Source organism: Rhododendron vialii, chromosome 3a (genome assembly GCF_030253575.1).
Source record: "Rhododendron vialii isolate Sample 1 chromosome 3a, ASM3025357v1".
Taxonomy (NCBI): Eukaryota; Viridiplantae; Streptophyta; class Magnoliopsida; order Ericales; family Ericaceae; genus Rhododendron; species Rhododendron vialii.
This window is the reverse complement of record NC_080559.1, coordinates 31,856,297-31,869,856: the sequence shown is the minus strand read 5'-3', so window position 1 is coordinate 31,869,856 and position 13,560 is coordinate 31,856,297. Positions and strand designations below refer to the sequence as shown.

The window sequence follows — 13,560 nt, the reverse complement described above, 5'->3', positions numbered from 1 at the left end:
GGATTCTGGAAGGGACCAAACAGCCATATATAGAAGTTTATGGATTACTCTTGGAATGCCATTATGTATTGAGCTGCAAGGCCATTTAAATAACGCCATTACGAAGGTATTAATAGGGGAAAAAAACAGGAAAAGAAATAACCCTTATTCTTTAAATCAGTGTAACTCCAAAGCCACTTTCCTTTGTTTTTTGGAGTGCCTGCATCAATTTTTGGAGTGCCAATATCATTTCCCAAGAAAGAAATCACATAGTATTATTGTGTACGCCGTATTTATTAATCAGGTGGTATTTTATTGGAGCATATCTGGCAAGATTATAGAGACTGTCTTCACATCGATTCTGTCAAGGCAACAACCCTTATTCTTTATCGATTTTTAGGCGGGAAACAAATAAGCAGCCGAGAAGTTTATTCAAATTCAGGCGGCGACAACAAAATCGAAATCCAATAGAGACTGAACCTTAGGTTCTCATATCAAAAGTCAACTAAAAACAAAATACATGAAACTTTAAAGATCGAAGCAAAAAAAAAAACTACTGTCAAGTGATTCATTCTGGTTCTGATCAAAAAAAAAAAAAATGATTCATTCTGGTGTGTGCAGTAGCAACTAACTGAACAAACTAAATGCACCAAAAAAGAACCAATTTACTGCAGTCTCGTCCTTTTCTCAAGATTCTTGCGATCTTTTTCAGGTGTCTGCTTTTCTGACTTCGACAGTCGGTTGTCCTTAGCTTTTCTGCTGCTGATGAACTCCGCAAACGATGGAATTGGCAGCAAGCTTATACCTTCAGAATCTCTTTGCAATACAGTGGGAGAAGGTTCTGATCTAACGTCCAAAAGGATTTCTTCCTTGCTAGTTTCTATCGGGTTCTGTTCCAACAAAGCCAATGATGTTGGACATAAGTTTTCTTTGACTGTCGGGTTTTCGGCATTGGAACTGGTACTCATTCCGATCCTATTCATTAAGTCGGTGGAATTTGTGGTTGAAAGCCACCTCACTGTACTTGCTACTTGTGAACAATAGAATGATTTCCCAGACTTCCCGTATTTCTTGTAGCACTCAGTTTCAAGGAAGGAGGCAGATGTTTCCAAATCAATCCTGCAAAAGAGAAGGGCAAACACAAATTTGGGATGCTCCTGTTGTTTATGACAAGAAACTAAAATCACATTCATTAAGGAACTCAATTTACATTCTTATTAAAGCAGGACAGATAAAGTGTGCATACTGTAAGTTGGCAAGCCGCTGCTGGGTTTGCAGAAGGGCATTTGATAATCGTTGCTTGCTTGTTTCTCTGAGAGATTCAGAGACGACATTCTTGTTGAGTTTGTTACTCTGTTAGAAACCTTAAGTTAGCGGCCCTAAGAGCAAAAGTTACGAATGGCTAAAAGTACAATAGTGGTGCAGCAAAGTGGATTTAGCTAAATTAAGGGGGGCAAACCTCAGAATGTACAAAACATAAGAGTATTAAAGAGTGGACAACCAGGCTCTGTGCGTAGAATTACAAACCAGTAGTTTGAGTAGAAAACATCTAGTGGCCCTACGAGCAAAAGTTACGAATGGCTAAAAGTACAATAGTGGTGAAGCAAAGTGGATTTAACTAAATTAAGGGGGGCAAACCTCAGAATGTACAAAACATAAGAGTATTAAAGAGTGGACAACCAAGCTCTGTGCGTAGAATTACAAACCAGTAGTTTGAGTAGAAAACATCTAACAGCAGAAGTTCGAAGCAAATACTTGTGTATCAAGAAAGAATGGAGTTGCAAAGCCCATCATATTTGTGGCGAGGAAACTATATCAAGAAGTTGACAAACATTCAAACTGCTTTATGGGGAAACTAAAAGCACCAAAACCTGGGATAAGATGCTAAATGTCAATTAGAAAACGGATTGGACATATTCTTTAGAGACACTATTTATAGGAGAAGGTAGAGAAAATGATCTCTAGAAAATTGAAAAAGTTGGATTACAGTCATTACCCAGTACCATGTATCTTGTTATATTATAAATAGTCCGTAACTATTCACATATGCCGTCTAATTAAACATCACTATGAGGCATGAGCTAAAAGATACCAGTTCTAAGATATCACGAAATGTCCAAAATGCAATCACAATACATTCTTTACGTGATAGTGCTCCTATCTTGTTGCTTGCAAGAATTCACTCCGTTTTCCACCATGATAAGAAATAAAAGTATATCAAAACTTACCTGTTTGTCAGGAGATTTATTCCGATAATAATTATCTTCTGCACGTTCCAATAACTGAATCCTGTCATTTTGTTTCGACTTTGATGGTAAGCTTGACTGACTTAGGCTCTTTGCAACATCAATTGCATCTGCCAGTCAAAAGACATCATGTTACTAGAACAATCAGATGTTAAGAATCGCACAAACAATTACAGCTCTAATGCTCAATGTGGCAGAACAACGCTCTTAATTGCAAAATAAGGCCACTGGTTTACCATCAGAATCAGAAATATCCTCATCAGAGCCACTTGCTTCATCCTCACGGTTCCAAAACTCTGATACTTGTTCTTCATCAATCATATTTGAGGAGCTGAAACAGAAATCTATGAATTGATCAGCATTTTCCAACCATATCATGCACTATCATTAACTTCATCACATCGACGTTTCTATTGGTCTCTGTTGATTTGAAGTGTTCACACTGAACGAAGATGAGGTGGCTCAAAATTACATAAACAGTCCTGACGACAACTTTTACACTCCTCTCACTTTTACTTATTAGTTGAAAACTTGACTTCCATGTCATGTCAAAATGTCCCTATTCCAAGGATCCCACCAAACATAGAAACTAGATATTTACCATCCCGTTAGGTCTATTCAACTAAAACAGAGTCCGAGAAACATCAACAAGAGGAGTAAAACTACAACACAAATTGGTATAACAGCAGACTGATACAACTCACTACAAATAACGAACCTGCTCACATATATTCGAGAGGATCCACTTAAATGGCGAACGGCACAAGTATTTCTGAGCTCCTCCAAATACTTGGCAACTAAATTTGGATGTTTGCATGCATCACATGATTTGTTACATAGTGTTGCAGTTACCTACTTCAGAAGATAAAATAGAACATGTGGTTAAACCAGGAATATCTCCAACATTAAAAATACACATGTAAGTGAGAACTGTACAAAATCACAGGTTCTAAGTACCTGTTCCCCAAAACTCTCAAGAATTCTTTTCCTGCGGCAACCAGACTCCTGACAGTACTCAACCATCTGCATGCATGCATAGTGCACAAGCAAAAAAAAAAAAGATTATAGGAAAAGAGAGTTCAAGCAAGCTTGTGGATGGGTTGATAAGTTACCTGATTGAAGGCAGCAAGGGATTTCTTTGAGGCCCCATCCGCTGAGCTTGAGGACTGCTCCTTGCTCTTAGATGTGCTTAGAATAAAATGCTGCAATAAACAAACATATACCTAAACTCTAGAAATAACCATAGAAATAAGAGAAAATAAAGATGTAGCGTTGATAATGTAATCCAACCATTTTTTTGCTGTCATCCATTCCATAGTACAACACACTTCTAGAAGGCAATTGATCACGACCAGCTCTACCTGACTCTTGGTAGAAGGCTTCCATTGACTTGGGAATATTAAAATGGCAGACAACCCTGACGTCCTTCCGATCTATGCCCTGGACATATAGAGCTCAAGGAATTAGTTGCTTGATTAAACTAGAAAAGAAAAAAAATTCAATATTGAGAGCTTCTTAAAATTCGATGGTAATATTTTGCATACCATCCTGAAGAAATACCACCAGGTCAACAGCTGTCAATGCCACCAGAATTGCTCCCACCACGAATCCAGCAAAAAAACATATGCTACAATCTCAGGTTAATCACGAAAAAGAATTTTCCTTTAAAATTTGAAGATTTTAAAATCATCTAGACTAAGAAGGAAGAATAATTTATGCTGGTGGTCTCAACAATCCAGGATGTTGGATACAAAACCTGATTAGTCCATTATGAAAAGAAACAGTTGTCTGAACTGAAAAATTAAAAACACAACTAATACCTTAGGTTCGGATAAAGAACATTCTTCCCTAGATGGTAGAGAAAATTGAGTGATTAAATGGAAAGCAGCATCTTGGCATTCAATGACGTGTTTTGGAACAAGTTTTAGTCCATTAAAGAAAATATAGCCAAACCAAACCAAACTGAGCCTTGTGTCATTAAAGCAAATATTGCCCAAAAAAAAAGAAAGAAGCAAAGTAACAGGGACAGGAAGGGCTGTATGTGTTGAATTTGAATTCTATAATACCCGAAAGCAACTGTGGCCACAACAACTTGTTTCTTGCAAGAAATCCAATCATCCAACACAGAACTCCGCAGTTTGTTGTTTAACCCTGCATGATAAGCTGAAGTGCACCAAAGTAAGGACAGGACCAAACCAAAGCAAACCAAACCGAGCCTTATGTCCCAATTACTTGGGGTCGGCTACACGAGAACCTATCACGAAGGGGGAAAAAAGGCAAGGGGGTAGGGGACCGTTCAATTACCAGCACAGGAGATACCATTGTTCACTAGATGTCCAGCCAGGTCATCACAAGTTGTGCGTTCAAGGCAGTAAACAATTGCACAGACATTTCCACAAGATTTGAGGAGATTAGCTAAATCTGCATATGGGTGGTCCATCAGATCCTTATATCGCACTGCACTATACAAAAATGTAGTCAGTTACTCAGAAGTGGTGACTTTTGTCAAGGGGGCTCAATGATACAAAGCTTGTGTCTCAAAAATTCACAAACGGTGATGATGAACATATATACTCAAACCATGTCATCTTCCATAGGCATCAGGAACTACACTCCACGGTCCACAAGACATGGAAAAGAGCTAACAGAACCTAACCAGTCAACTGGAAGACCAGAAATTAACATAATATAGACTTATGAAGAACTTCTACTTGAAAGAGAGCTCCAAACCATCCATGCTTCCGTTCTGATCTACTTTTCCATGCTTTACTCCGTTCCGTACTTCTAGTTATTTGCATTATGGATTCGTATGCTTAGATCACATATCAATCAGTAAATCTGGCTGTTCAGTTCTTTACTCGATTTAGAAGTTTCTATTATTTAGTCCTCTTACAATCGGTAACTGGCTCCAAAAAATTTACCATGACAATCGAAGTAATCCTCAACTGAAATCCTTCATGTTAAAGATAATTTCCATTCAAAAAAAGCTAAATACTCTCAAATCCAAAGTATGATAAACACATTCTTAAACTTGGGGAAATTTGCCATGTTAGAACATAAAGAACTGTCTAAGTAACAATCCCCAGGAAACTATTTCACGACAAGCATAATGGATTACTGCATGCAATCAATCTAATTTAACTTCCGTAAATTTAATCTTCCTATAAAATTTGCAAGAATTTGCAAGAGAAAATCTATATTGAAAGCAGGAACATAGTCCATGTGGTGTTCCCTGCTCACAGAAATGTGATCTCCAAATTTCCACTTGATGCTTTGATAATCTTAAACATTCTACAATGTGAAAGGGTAATCTGTTGACAGTTGGAAGCACCAACCTAGCAGGTAACAGAGTTAGAGATAGTTAGAGCATACAGAAGTAATAATAATAGTATTGAAAAAAACCTAGCTTCATTTTACGAAATTGGCGATGACAAAATTATTCTTCAACATTTAATCTTCGCCCCATAAGTCAAGCACAGCCAGAAATCCATCACTTTAAAATGTATAAGAAAACATCACATAACGAACTGCAAGTGTACGAGCAGCAATACTTTTGTTTAAAATGCAAAATAAATGCATCAAATCAAGCAAGCAAGACCTGACCTTCATAATGTATATTAGGACGATTAAATGATGACTTCAGGAGTAAGGGGTTTTGCAAGCACAAGGATTCCATCACGTCCTTCTGAACTCTGCAAAATCAGTAGAGATACTAAGCACTTTCGTGTAGCAAAAAGGAGCATTCAGAATCTCACTCACTCCAGTAACCTTTTATCATCATGACAAACATTATTATACTTTATATGTAAGATTCCAAGAGCGCGTAAAGTTAATCAAATTCATTGCAGGAGGATTAATATTACAAAAAAATCAGCTGAACAATACTTTGAGTTATCTATGAAAAATGAAAAACAAAATACGAGCACCGCTAGCTTCTTATTCCACAAAAAGAGTGAAGACTTTGTGAGTGAACACCAAAGACTTTGTAGCCATTTGTACGATCATGGAAAGTATGGAACTATGCAGTTTCCCAAATGGAATAAATTAGGCAACTCACTTAGGAACAGCAGTAGCAGTCAAAGCCAATATTGGTATGCCTGGTAGGCGGTTCCTCAAGGAAGAAAGCTTCCGGTAGCTAGGCCTGGAATGTAAGGAGAACTGTAAATTATGGCACGCTATTGTCAGAAAATAAGAGCTTCAGTAGTAAGTTAAACTCATTGTGCAGACCACATGCATAGCCTATAAAGCCCATCATCTTAGTGACCGCAGTTTAATTGGTGAGCCATAACCTCACCTCTCAAACATTTTCAACCAGCTATATGGAACTGGAGGCAGTGACAGATTACCTAAAATCTGTGGCCTGTGGGCAATGTAGGGGAAGTAGAGAATTGGAGGAGCCTAGAGAAAGTACGACAGAAGCTAAGATAATGCTAGGTCACCAATGGTGACTTAGGTGAGAGCCGAGGAAAGCATTAACTAGGTTCCAAGAAGCTTATTTTGTCTCATGAGGAAAGCATTATCCGAGAAACTTAATTTCTTATCCAAGTGATCAACGCAAATAGTTAACGAAAGAGAGAGGACCTCTTAGTCTTTAATAAACGTAAAAGCATAATAAGTGGGTCACAAGAGGATAAAATGGTCGCATATGGAAGGGAAAAAGCCATAGTTGAGGTGACACTGTTATGTTCAGAAGACTAAAAAGAAGTAACCTCTATTATTACCTGAAGTCATGGCCCCAACTTGAGATGCAATGTGCCTAGAAATTTGGACAAAAGAGTAGAAACGTTGAGGCAAATTCTGAAGCTCCTGGCTAAAACGAACAACTTATCCTATGAATATGTTCCAGCCATGTAAATTCAAACCTCATCTATGGCAATCAGGTTCAACAACCCTCTAGCATGAATCTTTGACAGCTTCGACATAAATCCAGGTGTTGCGATCAATTCTGGAGTCACATAAAGCAACCTTAACGATGGCTTTCCGGATTCAAGGTCTTCATGGATCTAAATTTGAGAATAAAGAATTCGAATTATGAAAACCTGACATGTCCACATGATTGCTTTGTACTTCCACCAAGAAACCACACTAACCAAGTTTCCAAATTTAGACCACAGCTAGTCATTGATAATAGTAGTCAGAACATGATATTAAAAAACATTGAAACCCAAAAGGAAAACTAAATCTTGCTTAAGTTTAGAAATTGATGAACAAGGTCTTCTTTTTTTTTTCTCGATATTGACGAACGAACTCAACGAAGTCAAGATCAAATAGTAGTAAGCCATAGTTTTGCTCAAAGAAGTGTACTAGAAATTATAAGCCATCATGAAATCAACAAGACAAAAAAAATTTGAGTGCGGTATAATTTCACACAACAATATATCAAGGGAAGCTATCATTCCATTATTTTGATATGGGATTCATACCTGTCTCCATTTGCCCACGCTTTACATGATTGAAAAGCACAATAATTTTAAGAAGAGGATGGTGATGCTTGGACTTTGTGGTGTAAAACCACAATGAACAATGAATTAAAGTATGCATTCACCTAAATGGCAGATCCTAAATGAACGATGGAGACATAATGCTACTTTCATTTTCACCTACTATCCATGGAATGGCTCGTATCTTACATCTGACACTAGAGTTAGATCCACAATCTTGTCAGAATTCATTGAATCACCTTATTTCTAACTTGTGAAGTCTGGGTTGAAGACAGAAATTCAGCAGCTATCCCTTTTTCCTTCAATGCCATCACTTGGTTTTCCTGATTATAAAAGAAAGGAGAAAAGTAAACGTCATGATTCCTGAGTACATAGATACTTGAGCATAAATGTTCCAAGGAAGATCGAATATGCTCACCATCAAAGCTGCAAGAAAAATGGAAACCAATAGGAGCAATCAAAGTTGTGTTCAATTTGCAAAACCAACCAAAATCTTGCATAGCCTAAGTTTGCTCTATAATGCAGAAGTCATAGAAGACCAATGGAATTCACCTATCAAAGGACAAACAACAAGCACAATCCCTGTTCTTGCCAACGCAGGGATCTGATAGCACATTGACTTCCCTCCACCAGTTGGCATCAGACAAAAGCAATCTCTTCCTGCAAGGGAAAATTGTGTCGTTAACAGAATTCAAATGCCAATATAACAACCAACTACCCCGAAGGGCACAGACCCAAGTATACAAAAATGTAGATGAAAGAAATCCAAAAGGGAATGGGTAGAGCTAAAGAGGGAGAAAGCTAAGGGAATCACTCTGCAGAGTGAGCTTTTACCATCTTTTTCGTGTTCTACATCTACAAAGGACTGGTTGTCATATGATTTGAATAAATTAAGTGTATCCTCTAGTCCTCGCAAAATGTTAAGGGGTTCATGGACAGAAGCTAGACGCTCTTCATGATTCTAGTCCCACGGGAGGCAAGGAGATATAAGCAAGAGAGGGAAAACCTCAACTTCAAGGCACCACCAAACTCATCCAAGGATTATCCCAAATTAGCTCTCCATCAACCACCAAGTGCCAAGGGGCCTCTAAAGACCCTTCCAAATGGAGAGTTTAATGGTCCGTGGAAGACATAATCTTCAAGACATGAGAACAAGAAGAACCTCTTCGCAAAAATTGGAAAACTTGGGCTTTTAGAGAGAAAGCAATGGCTAACCTCTCTATGAAGCCTTTCATCAAAGAAATATAAGATTATGTTTATTGTGTCCTCTCGTTTCCAGGTTTTCGTTAATTTTGTTGGACATTGTGCCCGATTACCCGAAACAAATTCCAAAAGGACTACTAAAGCAAAAGTTTGTATCACTTGAACCACTCATTATAATCACACAAGCAAGGCAAAATCAATAGGACCTGATAGAACCGCTTCAATAGCTTCCAACTGTTTCCCACGGAATTCAGAATGACCGAAATGCCATCTTAAAATCTTCACCAAAGCTTCCTTCCCACATTTCTTCTTCTCAATCGCACTTACACTTTCCACTGGCAATGCTGACTTCTTCATTCCCACTGCTTAACCTATGGACCCAAAAAACAGAGTTTTCAAAACCAACAAAACACATATAAAGATTTTGTTTTAAGATGCAGTGGAAGGGCAAAGAACAAGTAATCCCTTACCCGAACAAACCATTGTAAATGCATTGCTACAAGTTAAAATGACACTGAATAGTTGATCATAAAATGTCCCGAATTCTGTTACTAATATTTTTAATTCAGTAATTTGGTGGGAAATTAGATGGGGGGGGGGGTTGTGTGAGAGAGAAGACAAGATGGGAGATCAAAAGAGAGAACGTTTTTTTGTAGATAATAGGTACGAGAGACCACCAAACACATGATAGATAGATCAAAGGTCTGTATATGAGAGAGAGAGAGAGAGAGAGAGAGAGAGAGAGAGAGAGAGAGAGAGAGAACCTGAAATCGCCGGCGGGAATCGCGAGGGAGAAGCTTTCGCCGGGAGGGAAGCGGGACCAATTTGGTAGAATTTGACAACCTTCTATTTACAATTTTTTTTTGTTTTTATGTTTTGCTGATGCCAAAATTGAACGGTTGATCCGAACACTTTGAACAAAAATATATAAAGCAGATTTTTTTTTATTACGTCAATAAAAAAAATGAATATGAGAAAAGCAATGCTACGAGAACACCTCCTAATGTAATGTGGTTGGTTCTTTACTCTTGAGTTCGAATCTTCATGAAAAAGTTGTTCGACTCCTGTTGTAACTACTAAATAACTCATAATAACATCATACTGTAATAATAATGCTCTGTTTGTTTCAGCGTAAAATATATTTTTCGGGTGATTTTTTTTGTCAGCGTAAAATTATTATGTTCTATTTTCAGGTGTATTGTTTTCCCTCTCAAACCAAGCGAGAGAAGTTAAAATTTTATTTCTTATGTATAGGTTCCAAAGAAATTTTACACTGTTTATGTTCTGTAGTCTTTTTATGTGATTTAAAAAACTTAATTTAATAGAACAAAATGAGATTTATTGAACAAATTTTACATTGCACATAAAATTTATTATCAATTAAATACTACGAAAATTCTAAAATCAGCCCAATGGGCTAACAATAATAAGTGTGTGACTGTATATTAAAGGGTGTAAAAAATACACAAAATACGTGTTTTCTTTGTCTTCTATTGTACTAATTTTAGCCCAATAAGCTGATAATAGCAAGACCGCAAATACTAATCTAGTATAAACTATTCAATTAATTAAGTACTAGTATAAACTACTAATTTCCTATCAAGATATACTAGAATATAACAGATAATTGATGAAACAAATGTGGTATTTTGGCTACTACTTGTCTATTTAAATGTTTGGAATCATTCATATGTTAGAGTTTATAGAGAACATTAATCATACGTAAAAGTAATCGAATTTTGATAAATATGATTTTAGAACACATTTATCTTAAATACTTAGCACATTAATCAGAAGTCGTTTATTTAGAAAAAAATAAAATAAAATTTGTTCATTAAAATGGGTTCTGAAAATGCCCACAATACCCTCCTCAACAGCATGATCCTTTTCCCTCTCAAGTCTCAGCCAACAAACACAGTAATAATAAAATTTGAATAAAAATTAAAAAAAATCCAAATAAATTATTTAGACAAAATGCCCCCAAATCAGCGTGCATTTACGTTATCAAGATGAGAATAAATTTTACACGGACCCTCCGTGTACACGGGAGGGTCCGCCCAACCAATTAAAAATAAACAACTTAGTTTTTCTCAGCTTTGCAAGGACAGCCGGCAATTTATTCTCTATCAAGATGGGTCACTCGAACATCTGGAACGCGCATCCCAAGAACTACGACCCCGGATCACGTACCTGGTGTGATTTTCCATTCTTTGATTTCGATATTCACTTTTCCTTCTGTTTTCAGATTACATAGTGGTAGATTACCAAGAATGGAAAACAAGAAGGCCAGGCACAGATTTTTTACGTGGTTCTCAACTGGGTAGTTGAGTACATCCACGACCACACTAGGTTTAGTATGTAATTCGAATGGAGAGAGTACAAGCTAGGTTCCCATCGCCAATTACCGAACGTCGAACCGCCAGAGGAGCGCAACCCGAATCGAATTGGGCTTCACAAGCTCAACACGTAGATCTTTACCAGTTTACGGAATGTTTAAATTTTATATTCAATGGGATTGGCGATGATTTGTGTTGGTGTGAGAGTATCTGTGTGTGTGGACTGGTGATGGAAACATTTCTATATGTTGTATTGGTCGGACTGATTACTGGACATGGAGTCAATTAGATGAGTAATGCCTCTGGACAAATGGTGAGGGGATATGTAGTACCGCGTGAGGTTTGTTTTCCAATGGTTTTGCAATCCGAGATTCCATGCTCTAGTTGTTTCATTCAGATGCCAGATGTACATTTCCCATGGGTTTGTGTGTCCGTTTCTGATCTGGTTAAGTATTTGTTCCATTGCAGCTCAATGTAGCTGAAAATATTTTTCTTATTAGTGTATTTGATTCGGTCATTTTTTTAAAAGTCCTTTAGGTGATGCTTTTGTAGTAATGCTGTTTGCTTGACATGACAATATTTGTTTGCTTGACATGACAATATTTAGCTAATTGGACTTCGTGGTGAAATTTGTTGAAAATGCGCGGGGAAGCGGAATCTGATGCCTAATCTGGATCCATAATTCCTTGTCAAAGCATGCGAAATTCATGTCCTTTTGTCTTTAAGCGTTACATTGTTAATTTGGCTTGGTCTTGATTGAGCGATCGATTGACTTTTTTCCTTTTGGCGTAGTTTTTGAAGGAAAGGATATATAACAGTTCGCAGGCATTGACCCATTAGTTGTTTCTGGTTGTGTAGTTTGTGTGTAGGCCGGACGAGCATTTCTACAGTTAATACAACGTATAACTGAAATCGGGAATGCCGATCATCAAATGCATGGATGCAGCTCACGTGTGTGCTTAACAGTGAGGTGTAGTTTACAATATAAAACATGCATTAACACAAGAATGGACTTAAAGTCCTAATTGACTCCTAGTCGGGGCATACTTTTGGTTTCTTAACTGACGCTTGCAAAAATTCTCGCATCTTGCCTGTACTGAGATTTTTGTTGGGTATCTGCTGTCTAAACTACTGTTTACATTTAGTTTTTGTTAGGCATCTGCTTTCTAAACTACTACTGTTTACATTTAGTTTCGGGCTTTTGCCAGAATTGATCCCATGGTAATTTTCTTGTGCCTGTCAGCCGGGTCTGCGGAAACCCTCATGGGTTGATCAGGAAGTATGCTCTCATGTGTTGCAGGCAATGCTTCCGCAGCAACGCTAAGGAGATTGGCTTCGTCAAGGTTAGTTTGCATACTTGTAGGAAATGACGCCTTGACTATGCATGTTAAATACAATTTCTTTTACCAATTGCATGGAAAGATTTCTACTGCATTAGCAGCTTGAAACAGCTACATTATTCCAAATCTCTTCTGTAAAATATGCTTTGTATCAGTTTGGGGTTGGTTTCACAGCAAGCATACATACGTTCCTTAGTTTCTCGATGTTTGGAGGTATCGGGGGTTACTATATATTCAGTGGTAAAAAAAACTATTTGAGAGAAGCCATTGTGCATTTGTGACCAATGACTAGATTTGTCTTCAGTCCTCCTCCCCCGCCCCTACACCAACGGATTAGGGTTGAATCGTAACCTTAATTCTGCAATAACTCGGTAGAAAAGTCGCACTTCAATCGTTGTTAACTTCTTGATAACTTAAATGGCCAGTTTTTGTTCCTTCCTACAATATAGTGTCTCAAATGCCCAGTCACGCGGTTTTCATATTTACTTTCTTCACCTGTATTGATTGGATATGTTTTGATGAGGCACTATTCACGTGTCTCTTAGGTTATGACACATGCTCAGCATGCACCATAGCTACTTTTCCTTTGACCTACCTGTAGAGAAGGTTGTACACGTAAAATAACCAAATTTCCCAAGCCTGGTTACAGCTCGTGTTTTGAAGTTCCAAATGCATCAGCTTTGTAGTATGTTGATTTGGGATGTCTGGGCTCCGTGGGGTACCTCATAATATAGGATGATGTTCATTTCGTCATTTGTGATTATAATATATCCGGGGTTTTTTTTTTTTTTTTTAAATCTTATTATTTTCTCCTGTTTATCTTTTTTTTTTTGGCTCTCTTTTTCTCTCTCTGGTACAGTACCGCTAAATGGGTGTGAAACCACTCGTATGGAGCTGCTGCTTTGGAGAACATTTTCACTTCTAGAAGGATGTATTCGGTCTTTAGAACTGCCCTTTTGTCCCTCGGATCTTTTGTCGAATGTTGTGGATATTGCGATGTGTTGGCATAGCCACG

General features: G+C 37.6%; 2 protein-coding genes across 3 annotated transcripts in view; one reads left to right on the top strand and one right to left on the bottom strand.

The window, feature by feature from the left end:
• Positions 1–13,560, top strand: part of LOC131320023 (small ribosomal subunit protein uS14z/uS14y/uS14x-like) — an 86,208-nt gene extending 72,648 nt beyond the window's left edge. For both annotated transcript variants that reach the window (XM_058350554.1, XM_058350555.1), the window contains exons 2-4: positions 11,001–11,062; positions 12,449–12,548; positions 13,405–13,560. In XM_058350554.1, coding sequence (XP_058206537.1) covers positions 11,001–11,062; positions 12,449–12,548; positions 13,405–13,413 — 171 coding nt within the window. In that variant the 3' untranslated portion in view covers positions 13,414–13,560. The remainder of the gene's footprint in view (positions 1–11,000; positions 11,063–12,448; positions 12,549–13,404) is intronic.
• Positions 421–9,724, bottom strand: LOC131320024 (ATP-dependent DNA helicase Q-like 3). Its single transcript, XM_058350556.1, has 20 exons — positions 9,634–9,724; positions 9,076–9,240; positions 8,219–8,326; positions 8,085–8,092; positions 7,906–7,989; positions 7,088–7,228; positions 6,947–6,981; positions 6,283–6,366; positions 5,829–5,917; positions 4,530–4,682; positions 4,292–4,388; positions 3,770–3,773; positions 3,516–3,665; positions 3,338–3,427; positions 3,183–3,248; positions 2,944–3,077; positions 2,462–2,556; positions 2,208–2,335; positions 1,226–1,332; positions 421–1,098 (listed from the first exon to the last, which is right to left on the bottom strand). Exons 2-20 carry the CDS (start codon positions 9,224–9,226, stop codon positions 645–647), a joined length of 2,178 nt encoding a protein of 725 aa, XP_058206539.1. The 5' UTR covers positions 9,227–9,240; positions 9,634–9,724; the 3' UTR covers positions 421–644.